Raw genomic sequence first — 15,922 nt, 5'->3', positions numbered from 1 at the left:
TAGTAGGTCATTTAATTCCAGTTCCCATTGATATGCTCCAGCTTTGCGTGGAGCCCTGCGATGCCAGAAACACTGAGGCTCCTTTCCTGGGTCATATGCCCTCTCATCAGGGCAGCAGACGCACCCTTGGTTACGTCTTTCTTTCTGGTGTTGCCACTGTGGACAATGGTTGCTTCCACCCAGAAGGAATGGGTATGTGCACAGATGGAGAGAGGCAGCCTTAGAAGAAGGACAGCAAGTGGGTTCATGGAGGAACCGAATCCCAGAGGTCTCCAGGTAGGGATCCTCAGCCTGGAGTGCAAGCATTTGTTTTAAACAGGGGTCAATGACTTCCGAGGAAGACCAGGCATTGATAAACTTGGAGCTGAGCCTGAATAGCCTGAGGGGCTCTGTCCTTGCAAAGTAAAAAGGAAGGTGCCCTTGGCAAGCAAGCAAGCTGGAGCCTGCAGCCTAGAACTACAGAATTGTTAGATGTAGCCCATATAATTAGCAGTAGCCCTTTCCTTGATGCTCTGTCATTTCAAGTATTGGGGGGGTGTGGATTACAAACCCGTAAATTCCATGAGCAGACGACTCTCCTTCTGTCTACATGACTGACACCACACCCATTTTTGGGGATCAAGGATACCATCCCATATTACAGATGGAATACGGAGGCTCACAGGCAGGGGTGCCCTGCCACAACACAAGGACACCGCATGTGGGCACGAGGGCACATTTGGGGGTGAGGGAGATGCTCTGACTATGGATTGTGGGGATGGTTGCACAACTCTAAGTCTGCTCAAAAATTGCTCACTTAAAATGGGTGGGTTTTACAGGGTAATTTTCACCTCAGCAGAACACTTTAAAATAACATAAGAAAAACATTATAGATGAAATCGCTGGCAGCTGTCTACTCCAAATCTGTTTTCTTGTACTTAACAGAGATTTCAGCTCGAGGACCTCAATAACCCTTCCAAAAAGCCTCAGGCTGCCCATGTAAGCTTCCAAAGTTCTGTGGTAGAGACTCAACCAAGCACTGCTGTTGACTTAAATAGGCATGAGAATTGGAATATATCAATGACACTGCACAGCACAGTGTATGGACTTGTGGAGTCACCGTGGTGTACCCCTGAAAACAGTGCAACACCGTGTGTCAACTATACTCAAAAAAAGAAAAACAATACTGTAAATGGGAAGAAACCAAAACCAAAGGAACTGGTACTCACTTCTCTTAGGCTAGGGCTTACCTGCAGCCTGTGGATATTCATTGCAAACAAAATCTCCAAAAAGAATTATTCCTCTGACTCAAGCTCCATGACCAACGGGCGGGACCCTGGGTGGGGGCACGTCTTCCTGCCCAGGGTAGAATGACTCCCACTATGATTACCAGTGGCTGGTTCTCAACCTTTAAAATGAGACACACTGAAATTACCTGGGCCCTATTTCAGGGATCCTAATTGAATAGGTCTGGGGTAGGCTTCAGGCAATCAGGAGCCTTCAAAATCTCACCCAGGAAATTCTAATGCACAGACTGTGTTCTAGACCATCTAGAATCGGGGTTTTCGACTTCCGCACTGTCAACACTTTGAGATGGACAATTGTTTACCAAGGGAACCGTCCTATATGCTGTAGGATGTTTTGGCCTCCTCTCCCTCAATGTCAATAGCACCTTCCAATTTTGACAACCAGAAATGTCTCCAAACATTGCCAAATGTCCCCCAAGGGGTGCAGTCACCCCCGGTTGAGAATCACTGATGTAGCTGCAATTAGCCACCCCTTGCCATCATACATAGCATATTGAAATCCATCCATAGCCTATGTTAAATAAAATTTATATATCCTAACAGTCAAGCTCATTGGTTCTATGGTTGATGATATTGATTTGTGTTGACATTTAAATGTGAATTCATTTGATTTATTTTGTATTCAATCTCAGGTGTATTAATTTTGACGGACGTACAATTAACATTTCAGTTTGACTGATGTTACTTACAGGATTATAACTGGCCGATCCAGGATTCAAATCAAAAGATAGTGTATAATGACTGTCAGTGCCTTGAACTATAAAACTAAGAACACTAGCTGGCTAGCTAACTAACCAAATGCATGAAGTGTACAGTTGTTTATTCACACACACACACACACACACACACACACACACACACCTTTGAGTTCAGAAAAACAACTAGAAAGGCAAATAATCTCGTATGTATCTATTTCGGGAATCATAGGTACCATGCGTTGGTCATTACATTTTTTCACTTAGTCACCCTATAATTCTTAGGGCTCTAACATCCTCACTTATAAATGAAGACAGTGAGACAGAACTGATAAGCAACATCCCCAAGTCGATAGGCAACAGGGGAGAAAGATAGATTTAAGCAGACTTCTGTTGGAATAAGTGAGTTTTGTGACGGGCAGACACAGACTGCAAAGGTGATTGAGTATGTAAAAGAGGAACTATGTGTCCAGAGCAGTGGGTGAACTGATTAGAAGCCACAATCAAAAAATAATTCAATAGGGGCGCCTGGGTGGCTTGGTCGGTTAAGCGCCCGACTTCGGCTCAGGTCATGATCTCACGGTCTGTGAGTTCGAGCCCCGCATCGGGCTCTGTGCTGACAGCTCAGAGCCTGGAGCCTGTTTCAGATTCTGTGTCTCCCTCTCTCTCTGCCCCTCCCCTGTTCATGCTCTGTCTCTCTCTGTCTCAAAAATAAATAAATGTTAAAAAAAAAAAATTAAAAAAAAAAAAATAATAAATAATTCAATAGAATGCCCAGTGCCATTAGAACCTGTCCAAGCCAGGCCATAAGTCCCTGCCAGCGGGCAGGCAGATGAATCTCCTGGACAACGCAGGACTGTGATCCTCAGAAGGAGAACTAGAACCCACCATGTAAGTCACCTGATTCCAAGTAGGCTCTCTAAACCCTGCCACTTGCCACAACATGGGTGGGCTTTGAGGGTCTCACGCTAAGTGAAGCAAGTCAGGCAGAGAAAGACAAACACTGCCAACAAAACCTGTCTGGCTCCTCCTCTGGGTTGGAACATTCGATTATCTTCTCAGTCCTTAGGGAAACTCCTTCTCTTCAGCCATAGGCATCTCAAAAATTACAATGTATGCACCATTTTTTTAAAAATTGTCTGATTGTCTGGGCCTAATTGGCCAGGCCCTCATGCTGCTACTGATATATGATAACCAAAGGGAAATCCTAGTGGAAGTAAGAGCTGTTTCTGAAATTGAAGAACTGCGTATGATTCTACCGCTGTCTACAAAGGCCACAGAAGCAAATAAATGAAGAGCTGTTGACACGGGGTATATGGACCCGTCCTAGGGACTTTAGCAAGAGATGGCCAAGGTCAAAGGGAATGTAAGACTCTGTGTGATGCAGCTGATTATAAACACAGAGGTATTTTAAATAGGTAAAGGCGATCCCTAAATAAATGGTAGCATGAGTTTGGTGCCATAACATCAAGCATCGCAGCCCCGGCCCTCCAGGGCCCACCTCTGTTCTGAAGGCATAGAACCTTGAGGTAATACAGTGAATACAAAAGTCACATTGACACAACACGCATGCACACACACACGCATGTACGCACCCACACAAGCTCAGCCTCTCCTTGCTTATGACACCAGCCTCCACTCAGTAACTCAAGTAAAATCTGGGAGACATCTATCCTTATCTCCCTGTCTTATCAGCCCCAGAACCAACCATTCATTAAATGTGTTGTTTTTAGGGGCGCCTGAGTGGCTCAGGAGGTTAAGCTCTGACTCTTAATTTCAGCTCAGGTCATGATCTCATGGTTCATGAGATGGAGTCCTGCTCCTGGCTCTGCACTGACAGCAAAGAGCCTGCTTGGGGTTCCCTCTCCCTCACTCCCTCTCCCTCTTTGTCTCTCTCTCTCTCTCTCTCTCTCTCTGCCCCTCCTCTCTCTGCCCCTCCCCAACTCATGTGAGCACATGCAATCTTTCTCTCAAAACAAATACATTAAACCTTAAAAAAAAAATCTGTGGGGGTGCCTGGGTGGCTCAGTTGGTTAAGCGACCAACTTCTGCTCAGGTCATGATCTCACAGTTTGTGAGTTCGAGCCCCGTGTGGGGCTCTGTGCCAACAGCTCAGAGCCTGGAGCCCGTTTCAGATTCTGTGTCTCCCTCTCTCTCTGCCCCTCCCCTGCTCACGCTCTGTGTCTCTCTGTTTCTCAGTAATAAATAAACGTTTAAAAAAATTTTTTAATCTGTGGTTTTTAGATGGCATCAGCCAAAGCTATCACTATTTTTTATGTATTGAAGTATAATTAATTTACAGTGTTATATTAGTTTCAGATGTACAATATAATTATTGAACAATTCTATACATTACTCAGTACTCATCATGATAAGTGTGATTTTAATCTCCTTTATCTATTTCACACATCCCACTACACTCCTCCCCTCGGCAATCACCAAATTGTTCTCTGTATTGAAGAATCTATTTTTTCAATTATTTTTTCATTATTTGTTCATTTTTTTAATGTTTATTTATATCTGAGAGAGAGAGAAAGAACGAGCAAGGGAGGGGCAGAGAGAGACAGAGAGGGAGATAGAGAATCCAAAGCAGGCTCCAGGCTCCAAGCTGTCAGCACAGAGCCCGATGTGGGGTTCGAACCCACAAACTATGAGATCATGACCTGAACCGAAACTAGACACTTAACTGACTGAGCCATCACCCAGGTGCCCCCATTTTTTTTTTATTCCACATATAAGTGAGATCATATAGTATTTGTCTTTCTCTGACTGACTCATTTCATTCACCATAATGCTGTCTAGCTTCATCCATGTTGTTGCAAATGACAAGATCTCATTATTTTTTGTGACTGGGTAATTTTCCATTGGACATATATACCACATCTTCTTTATCCATTTGTCTATCAGTGGACATTTGGGCTGTTTCCATAATTTGCCTATTGTAAATAATGCTGCAATAAACATAGAGTTCAGAAGATCTCTTTGAATTAGTGTTTTTGTTTTCTTTGGGCAAATACCCAGCAGTGAAATTACTGTATCACATGGTAATTCTATGTTTATTTTTTGTGGAACCATCACACTGTTTTCCAGAGTGGCTATAGCAGTTTACATTCCCACCAACAATGCATGAGTGTTCCTTTTCCTCTGCATTCTCACCAACACTTGTTTCTTGTGTTTTTTATTTTAGCCGTTATGACACATATGAGGTGATATCTCATCGTGTTTTTGATTTGCATTTCCCTGATGATAAGTGATGTTGAGCATCATTTCATGTGTCTGTCGACCATCTGGATGTCTTCTTTGGAAAAATGCCTGTTCATGTCTTCTGCCCATTTTTTTTACTGGATTATTTGTTTTTGAGTGTTGACTAAGTTCTTTAAAGATTTTGGATACTAACCCCTAATCATATACGTTGTTGGCAAATATCTTCTCCCATTCAGTAGGTTGTCTTTTTGTTTTATTGATTGTTTTCTTTGCTGTGTGAAAGCTTTTTATCTTGATGAAGTCCCAATAGTTTATTTTGTTTTTGTTTCCCTTGCCTCTGGAGACATATCTAGAAAGATGTTGCTATAGCCAATGTCAAACAAATTACTGCCTATGTTTTCTTCTAGAAGTTTTTTTTTAATGTTTATTTTTGACAGAGAGAGAGAGAGAGAGAGAGCGCGCGCGCGCGCATGAGCGGGGGAGGGGCAGAGAGAGGGAGACACAGAATCTGAAGCAGGCTCCAGGCTCCAAGCTGTCAGCACAGAGCCCGACGTGGGACGCGGACTCATAGACTGCGAGATCATGACCTAAGCCGAAGTCAGACGCTCAACTGACTGAGCCACCCAGGAGCCCCTTCTAGAATTCTTATGATTTCAGGTCGCACATTTAGGTCTTTCATCTATTTTGAATTTATTTTTGTGTGTGGTGTAAGAAAATGGTCCGGTTTCATTCCTTTGCATGTTGCTATCCAGTTTTCCCAATGCCATTTGTTTAAGAAACTGTCTTTTTCCCTTTGGATATTCTTGTCTCTGTCATATATTAATTGACCATGAAAGCAGGGGTTTATCTCTGGGCTCTCTATCCTGTTCCAATGATCTGTGTGCCTATTTCTGTACCAATACCATACTGTTTTTGTGATACCTCCAGTTTTGTTGTTCTTTTTCAAGATTGCTTTGGCTATTTGGGGTCTTTTGTCATTCCATACAAATTTTTGGTTATTTATCCTAGTTCTATGAAAACTGCTGTTGGTATTTTGATAGGGATTTCATTGAATCTGTAGACTGCTTTGAGTAGTATGGACATTTTAATAATAATTCTTCCAACCCATGAGCATGGAATATCTTTCCATTTGTTCGTGTCATGGAATCTATCACTATTGATTCATTTAAAACAAGTATTCAATAACAGTGCGATGTTTCAGATTCATAGGGCTGATGAATGAGGCTCAAGTCTTATTCCCTAAATCCCGCCACAGGCCAGGTCATATGGGGTTAATGCTGTTTCTACGACAGACCACAATGTGTTCCAGCTTCCGCTGCTGTGATATCCACAACAGGAGCCTTGTTTCACTGCAATCACTCACCATGGCAGTGCCAGCATCAGCACCCTGCAGCCACGAGGGGCATGGGTACTCCATGTCAAAGCCAGCTTATCTGTTCATGTCCAGAACAGTCGATTTCATGGGATGGAGGCTAGGGGAGGACCACCTAGCATTTTCCATTCCCATGGGGGAAAAAGTCATCACCACACCCCAGGAGGAATGCAAAAGTGGACTTGCCTGAATGTGAAATTGGTGTTAGATGCTGGTAAGTATAAATAAACCAGAGATGTGGGAGATTACCATGAAGGGGTGTGTGTCTTCCATGTATCTTTTGCATTGCTCCTGCCTTGTCTCTGTCTCCTGGACCACTACCCTTCTTTATTAAAAAAGAGACTTGACTAAATTTCCAGTTGACTCTGAAGTCAAGGCTTATGAGGCATTTAATGTCATATCTCAGTGATTTACCCTGACAGGTTACCAAAGTAAGAGATTATTCAGCTATGAAAGGATTCGACATCAATGGGTGGATAAAAGACCTTTGTACCCTCTACCTGAGAAGAGATCATACATGTCTAGTTGTCTGAAGAGTATTAGCATCATGTCAAGTGAAGCCATGATTTTGCCATTGTCGTGTTTGGAAAGGAGGCACGGTTAAAAGGTGTGCATTTGGGGGCGCCTGGGTGGCGCAGTCGGTTAAGCGTCCGACTTCAGCCAGGTCACGATCTCGCGGTCCGTGAGTTCGAGCCCCGCGTCAGGCTCTGGGCTGATGGCTCGGAGCCTGGAGCCTGTTTCCGATTCTGTGTCTCCCTCTCTCTCTGCCCCTCCCCCGTTCATGCTCTGTCTCTCTCTGTCCCAAAAATAAATAAAAAACGTTGAAAAAAAAAATTAAAAAAAAAAAAAAAAAAAAAGGTGTGCATTTGGAGACCAACGTGATGGGAAGCAGACTGGTGGCTCTGCACTAGGTCGATTTAGCTAAGCATGAATGAAATTTCCTTGAATTTTCTTACCTCTGTGGTTCTGGGTCAGGGATGACAACAGAAATTGACACAAGACATAGAAGGTGGAAGTGACCCTCAGGTGGTGAGTGTGGGAAGTGCAGTGTCTGTCATGGTGCAGCTCACAGATGTTTTATGGGATCTGCTGGCTCACCCATGGGTGTGAGCCCACCTTCACGCCCACTGGCACCTGCACCAGCACTACTGAAGGTCTATAGTGAAGAGCACCATGCATATCATTGAGGTGGGAGGTGGTGATAGACAAATTGACACTGATTTTCTTGAGGGTTCCAGCGTGCTCATGATCTGCCACACTCCACATGCAGCTTTTCCTGTCAACACCCATCCTGGCTGACCTTCAGTAGCATTAGAGTGATACCAGATGCATCTGCAACCACAACTACATACGTTCTAATTGTTGCCATAAAGCCCTGTGTCCCACATCTCTCTCGGTAGTCCTCATGTTCTGATGGAATCCTAACTGGAAAAGGCTTAGATCTACTGTATGATCACATGGATGACTACAAAACTGGGGGCAATAATCCAAGCTATCACCATTTTTGTGAGGACTAAATGCAGACCTGCTTCATGTAATCTACCTGTCTAGAATGAAACGAAAACTCCTAAAAGGTTGATTATAAATTATTTGAGGTTTTTTGCAAAGATAGCATCATGGAGGTGTAATAGAAGATTAAAAAAAATTTTTTGACGTTTATTCACTTTTGAGAGAGAGAGAGACAGAGTATGAGTGGAGGAGGGGCAGAGAGAGAGGGAGACACAGAATCCAGAGAAGGCTCTAGGCTCTGAGCTGTCAGCACAGAGCCTGACATGGGGCTTGAACCCACGAGTCGTGAGATCATGACCTGAGCTGAAGTTGGACGCCCAACCAACTGAGCCACCCAGGAACCTCATGGAGAAGATTTTAAATCACTCCTACATATTTGTCTAGGAGAAAAGATGACCTAGCGAGTCAAGGAGGTTCAGTCAGCGAGAACACTCGAAAACAAAGGTGTAACTTAACCTAATGTAAGTATCTTGTTTACGTTCAAAATCAACACCCATGGATAGATCAGTGTTGACGTTGTGTTGGGAAGAGACAGAAGCAGAGTGTGAAGGGGAAATAATGATTATGCTACTGCCTGTCTAGAAAGTTCTTTTGGGGACCATTTACATACCTCATGATTGTAGCTCTTCAGGAACTCATTGCTCCCCCTTTGTATCTTTGTATATATATCTTTGTATGTGAAGAAGGGAATGCAGAATTAAGAAGCAAGGGCCATGAGTTCATGGTATCTCAAAGCAGGGCTTTGCCTAGAAATTATTTATTTCTTGTTCTTTATCTTGTGATTTTCTTACCCCTTGAATTGTATAGAAATATATAGAAATATTTAAATGTTGATATGGGATTTGGGAATAGGAAATAGGAATCAGATTAGACTGAGTGTAGTTTGAAGTTCAGATGATTAACATCTTTGTGATGTCAGGCAATTCTGCAAGTCTCCTCTCCACCAAGGGGGGAAGAGAAAGAGGATATGGATTGTATTTTCTCCATGTTGGGAGTGGGGTCACTCAGACTTCCTTGGGGTCTGTGTCACTTGCCAGAGAAAAGTCTGTTCCTCATAAGAGCAGCACTGCTGAGGCCAGGGGGTCTCTGGGATGTAGGCGCGTGTCTGTGGTTCTTCCCATCCTACTCTATCTTGGTGACTGGGAGAGAAGGGTCAGGGTACAAATGAAGTCTACAGGAGTGAAGCAAAATAAATTTACCCCCTTGTGTTTTCTGTCAGGAGGATGTTTGCCAACATGTCATCTCATCTGAGGAATGTGGGGAAATGTTTATCTTTAAACAGCAACATGTGTGCCTTTCTTCTACATACTGTTTAAATCCATTACAAGTACTAACTCACTTAAAATACTCTTCTCCTGGGGCGCCTGGGTGGCTCAGTTGGTTGAGCATCTGACTTCAGTTCAGGTCATGATCTCATGGTTCGGTTCGTGAGTTCAAGCCCTACATGGGCTCACTGCTGTCAATGCAGAGCCCTCTTCGGATCCTCTGTCCCTCTATCTCATGGCTCATGCTCTCTCTCTCTCTCAAAAGTAAATAATAAAAGGGGCACCTAGGTGGCACAGTCGGTTAAGTGTCTGACTCTTGATCTCAGCTTAGGTCATGATCTCACGGTTCATGAGTTCCAGCCCTGCATCAGGCTCTGTGCTGATGGCATGGAGCCTGCTTGGGATTCTGTCTCTCTTTCTCTCTGCTCCTCCCCTACAAAGTAAATAAATAAACTTTAAATAAATACATAAATACATAAATAAAATACTCTTGTCCTATGAGGCAGGTGCTATTGTTATCACCATCTTACAAATAAGGAAACTGAGACACAGACGTTAGGTAACTCAACTGACTTTGCAGTCTAGAAGGGTTCAAAGGGATGAATGGTCCTCTGTGTACTGTGACCTGGAAGGCAGCTCTTGGGTTGATTCTTATATCTGAGGGTTCATGGCTTACCTCCTCTTACTAAAGGACTCTTGATAGATGTATATCAAGAGGCTCAGAGAAGTAACCAAATGCTGGAAGACCAACCCTTTTGATCCCTTGACCCTCCTCCTTTTTAAAACCAGAGGTCACTTTCCTGTCCTTGGGTCTAGACCTAATCCATATGATGGCCACTAGCCACTTATGGCTATTGAACACCAGAAATGTACATGATCTAAACTGAAATGTGCTACGAGTGTGAAGGGCAGACCAGATTTCAGAGCCTTAGAACAAAATGTTGAATGTAAAATGTCCCAATTATTATATCCCAGTAGCCAATTACATTGACTACATGTTGAAATAATATTTTGGATATATTGGAAAATTAATATTGTAAATATTGTAAAAATTAATTTCACCTCATTCTTTTTCCTTGTTTTATTTAAAAAAGCTTTTTTAATGTTTTATTTATATTTAAGAGAGAGAGACAGACAGACAGAATGTGAGCAGGCAAGGGGCAGAGAGAGATGGAAACAGAATCGAAGCAGGCTCCAGGCTCTGAGTTGTCAACACAGAGCCTGATGTGGGGCTCGAACCCACAAACGTTGAGATCATGACCTGAGGTGAAGTCGGACGCTTAACTGACTGAGCCACCCAGGTGCCCCTGTTCTTTTTCCTTTTTTAATGTGTCTATTAGAAAATTTAAAATTATACACATGGCTTATGTTGCATGTGTATTATATTATTTATTGTATTAAAATATTTTAATGTATTCTATTTAGTATATCATATATTGGTCTGGAGACTCTTCAGGCTTGAGCAGATAGATGAGAAAGTGAGATGTAGATACATATTCGTTCGAAAACAAAAACTTTGAACTCCAAAATTTTGAAATAATTACATATCTACAAAAATTAACATTGTCAGTGTAAAACTGATGAACTTGGCTATTGATGTACCTCTTGTATTTAACGTGCCACTTGTATTTAACATGAAATGTGGGTAGGTTTTAAAATACCTGGCGTGACAGAAAGGGGCGGCCATTCACAGCTGAAGGCTCTAAGCACATCTTCTCAAGATTGGGTGCAATTACAATCATCTGGGGATCTTTCAAGAAGCCCGAAGTTTGGGCAGCCCCCATCCGATTCATAAATCAGAATCTCTGGGAACTTGATACTTTGAAATGATGCCCAGGGAGGTGGGTTATGCACGCGGTTGAGATCGAGGAACTCTGGTCTAGGAGAAAATGACACTCACACTGAGGAAATGGTCACCTCTCAGTAACTGGGGTGGATCCAGCAAGTTCTCTGCAATGGGATTGGGTCCCAAGGTCCAATCACAGAGCTCAGGGCAGAAGGAGAAACTCTTTTAATAGGAGGCTTTCTGTACCCGCAGTACTCACCGTGGGAGAGGAGTTCCTGGTGTTGGAAAGGTGAGTAACACCCCTGCCTCCTTACTTTATTCCACTGCTACATCTCTACAATAAAAATTCCTCCTCCCTTTCTTTGAATGTTTGGATGTCACCCCTCTGAAGGGTTATTGAGATTTCAAGTGAAACTCCTCTTTGTGCAAAAGTTTCTCTCTCCTGGGTTGAGTTTCTACAAGTAGCATTCTACAGCCATATCCCCGAGAATATCATGCATGTTTTTATTCATTACACTCTAGATGCTTACCTTACTATTCTCCTGAAATTGATTTTCTTAAGACCTTGTCTGCTAAACGCGAAGGATTTTTTTTTTTTTTTGGTCCCTTTCTGACAAGTCCCCGAAATGTCGCTGAATCATTTTTCTATTAAATAGGTCCTCCTACAAATAAAATGCATGCTAATTAGAGACTGAGAGTTCAAGAGGCTCAACAAGAATCCCCCATTGCGTTGCAATGTAAATGCAACCACTGAGTGTTTAGATATATATATCCTATTTCCATATAAGATTCTCTTCGCTGCTGTAATTTTAAACAAAATCACAAGTTTAACTTTTCTCTTTTCCACTGTAATTACACAGTGAGTACTGTATAATAGTCACCAGCCTTGAAAACCCATCAGGTGTTGACACACTTTGCTTAATCTATCTGTTGGCTTAAGAGAATACTTTCTTCTGTATTTAACCAGTTGACTTTATTCATCTGCCTGGTCCTCATTTTATCTGTGTAATTACTGGCAACTTTAGAGTGGCAGATACTTGAATCAATTAGCAGAGGAATTGAGATCACAGGTTCTGGGATAAGACTGCTTTGAGTAGAATATTGGTTTCAACACTTCACAGCTGGGTGAGAACTGGCCATCACTTAACCTCTGTAAATTTCCATTCTCCATGTTTTAAAGGATCATTTTACACAATGACCCCGTCCAACTCTTTCAAAGGGACTAAATTATATGTTGAACACCTGACCTGACTAGCATATAAATGGCACTTGGTGGGGCACATTGCCACCATCTCTTTAAAAAAAAAAAAAAGACACATGAAATCTGCTGGTAAATATAACCTGAAGTCAAATTTGAGGAGATCATAGGGCCAAGAAGGACTCTACAAACTAAGGGGGGAGGAGGGGGGAGGGAATCAAGGTGTTGAAGATCTTGAGTGAGCAGTGGCTCTCTGCCTTCAGAGGGAGGAAGGTAGATGGGGAGGCAGGATCACAGCTGCCTATTAATATGAGAAGAAACACTAGAAAAATTGTCCTGGCATAAAACTTTAGGCACTTATAAATACCTTAAATACCTTAAAATGTTAGGTAGCTTTTCCCTTCCATTTAGGTCTTTGGTCTGTTCTGAGTTAGTTTTTGTACATAATGTGTGACTATTTGTGGGAATCTTCCAAACAGGCAAATCCTTGGGGACAGGGAGCAGACTGGTGGTCACCAGAGGGCTGCAGGGAGGGGCGTTTGGGGAGTGGGGTTTCCTTTTAGGGAGATGAAGATGTCTGGAACTAATCCGAGGTGGTGGTTGCACACTTGAATGTATCAAATGCCACTGAACTGTTCCCTGAAAATGGTTCATGGTTAATTTTATGTTACATAAATTTTACCTTAAGAAAAATGAAATCTATATATGCATGCTTACATGAGGGAAAAAAATGTTGGTCAACAGGATTTGTTTGAAACCCAATACAAACAGAACTACTAGGCGTATGTTGGAGCAGGTTTGGTGCATGTGGAAGCTGGGACGAGTCTCCTGGCTTTGTGGTTTGGGGATGCTTCAGATGACCTTATCCCTCACACCACAGTCTGGAGCAAATACAGCTGCCGCAGGCTAACTCCCAGAGGGCCCAGCCTCCCTCTTGCAGGTCGACTGCGGCTTCCTGACCACATGTACTTTCTCCACATGCCTGGCAGGGTCGGGGGACAAAGGTCAAAGGATACTCAGCTGTTTCTGCCACCTTTATATCAAGACAAAAATAACATTCTCAGAAGCCCAACCAAAAATGCTTAAGCTAACTTCGTGGGCCAGCAACGTCCCATGACCACCCTTGGCCGAAACGTGGTTTTATGAATGGAGTTGGTGACAAATTAAGAAGCAGGTAGAGTGGGCATGCACCTCAGGAACACAGTGGAGGGGCTGTTCTTGACCCTAACCCTAGACCCAGCCCCTTCCTCACTGGGAAGGGAATGTGGAAATCCAAGCAGCTGGAAGTGGAAGGTGCCCCTATCCTGGGTGTTTGTTGGGTCCTCATTTTCTCTTCATTTCCCTCCCTTATTGCCCAGAAACCACTGATTTCTCTCAAAAGATGTAATTCAGTTCTCCACAACTACACCCAAGTCAAACAACCGTCCCATCAGGGTGATTGACACCCGGGCTTCAGAGCTATTTATAATATCTAGTTCAGAGTCCATGTGGTCATGTGACCTTGAATGGTCTATCTTACCTCTCTGGTGCCTCAGTATCAATATCTGAAATAGGGAGAATATAACACTTGGTGATATCGTAAGGATTAAATGAGCTAAGTCTAAAGGGCAGATTGCAGTGCCAGCCACCTTGCAGGGACTACCAACGTGTGACCTGACCCCTCCACCCTCAGGATGAATTCAGAATCCTAAGCCAGGCACTGACAAAGATGGTCTTCTTGACTGAACTGGAGTCAGCATCCTAGGTACTCTTTTCCATTGGGCCTTGTCCTTGGGCTCTCTCCTTGGTCCACTTAGTTCAACTTGAGCCAGAATCCTGCTGGGTCAGCTTAGCAAAAATTCCCCCACCCTTGCTATCTGATCAAATTCCTCCTCAACCAGGTGACATCTGCTCACCCTGGTCTGCCCTCAGCAGGAATCTTGGTGAATGGATCTAACAAGAATGCCCGTAGCCTTGATGTTTCCTCTCGGTGACTGTCCACCCACCGACCCCCACCTCCTTGGATCCACCCGCTTGTCCTTGCTGTGTTTGGAGCTGAGCTCCATCTCTGTCCTCTGCCTCCAAACCCCGGCTGTAGCTGCCTCTCTCCAGTAAAGCCTTCATTACCATCTTCAAGCATCATTAATACATTTCCCTTACCAGCTCTTTGGTATGGCTCTCTATCCTACCCGTGCAACAAGACAAAGTACTTCTGAGTATAGGACAGATGGTGTGGCATCCCTGCTAGACTGTACCTGGAATCAAATTATAAAAATCCCAATTTACCATGCCACTACCTTCATGATCAGAGATCTGACCCTAGGGTATGAGTTTCATCCTGTGCTCATCTGCTATAGCAAGTGTGTATCTGTATTATTTGCCTCCAACCTGCTGAGCTCCACTCAGCCCTGAGCTTTCATACTCCTTGTTCACTCTGCTTAGAATTCATCTCCCACAAAATTCCCACATCTGGCAGCTCCTTGTCTGCATCTTAGCGGTTGACCTATTCCTCTGAGAAAATGTCCATGCTCACGTCTTGTAAAATTCCCTTCATTCTATTTCTCTCTATCACCCTATCTTCATATTTTGATGTCACTTGTTTCTGTTTATGTGTGAAATGTCTGCTTCTCCCATACCATGTATGTGTACCCAAAATTGAACATAAACCCCAAGTGGGCAGGTTTCTTACCCACCTTTATAGTGGTCCCTTCATTTCTAAAATTGTTCCCAGCACCCAGCGGGAGCTTCTACTTGAATAGACAAAGGCCCAAAGCCAGTTAATATGGTGGGTGACGGCATATTTGTTTTACAACTGGAAATTCGGGCGTAAGGGACTTTGACTACAGAATGGTCTCGACTTTGAAAGCATCTTAACAGAGGCTCACCAGGCAGTTGAGTGGTACCCCTTCTCAATATACTATTGCTTAAAAAGAGTGATCTCCTGGCTTCAAGAGACATGTATTTGAAATTCTATTCATTGAACAGTTTGAGCATTTGAGCCAAGGGTCCTAGAGAGCTAAAGTCGGTAGTTCTCATTAGTTCATTTGTCCACCAAATTTAATAAAACTAACAGGTGATCTGCTAAGTCCAGAAGACCCATCAGCATGGGCTTCCTACCTACCCTCAGGGATTTGCACACTCTCAAAAGGGTCTCAGGTTCTAAAAACGTGAACCACTGTATCCAGCCAAAAACTAAGGGAGTTTCGTGTGAATTTGGCCTTTTGGGGAGTTTTTTCTTTTCTTTTTTTCTTTTTTCAACGTTTTTTGTTTTTTTTGGGGGCGGGGACAGAGAGAGACATAGCATGAACGGGGGAGGGGCAGAGAGAGAGGGAGACACAGAATCGGAAACAGGCTCCAGGCTCCGAGCCATCAGCCCAGAGCCTGACGCGGGGCTCAAACTCACGGACCGCGAGATCGTGACCTGGCTGAAGTCGGACGCTTAACCGACTGCGCCACCCAGGCGCCCCTGGGGAGTTTTTTCTTAAAGCAGCAGTTGGGCAGTGAGAATTGCCCAGTCCCAACACAGAGGCAACTGGTGTTTGAGAGAGGAGTGCCAATTTTCTCTCTTTCATTTCCTCCCTTGATTCTTCTTTAATGCCCAAAGCTCGGATCTCTCACATAGGACAAG

At 43.5% G+C, this 15,922-nt stretch overlaps 1 protein-coding gene across 1 annotated transcript in view; it reads right to left on the bottom strand.

Moving 5' to 3' along the window:
- Positions 1–6,602, bottom strand: part of LOC144614672 (NACHT, LRR and PYD domains-containing protein 7-like) — a 28,867-nt gene extending 22,265 nt beyond the window's left edge. The window contains 1 exon segment of the mRNA XM_081791424.1: positions 6,549–6,602. Within this exon segment, the coding sequence (XP_081647550.1) occupies positions 6,549–6,602 (54 nt within the window).
- Positions 6,603–15,922: the final 9,320 nt, after the last annotated feature.

The sequence above is a fragment of the Panthera onca genome, chromosome E2 (assembly GCF_046562875.1).
Source record: "Panthera onca isolate mPanOnc1 chromosome E2, mPanOnc1 haplotype 2, whole genome shotgun sequence".
In the NCBI taxonomy this organism is placed as follows: Eukaryota; Metazoa; Chordata; class Mammalia; order Carnivora; family Felidae; genus Panthera; species Panthera onca.
The sequence above is the reverse complement of the archived record's forward strand: the minus strand, read 5'-3'. Positions and strand labels throughout refer to the sequence as shown.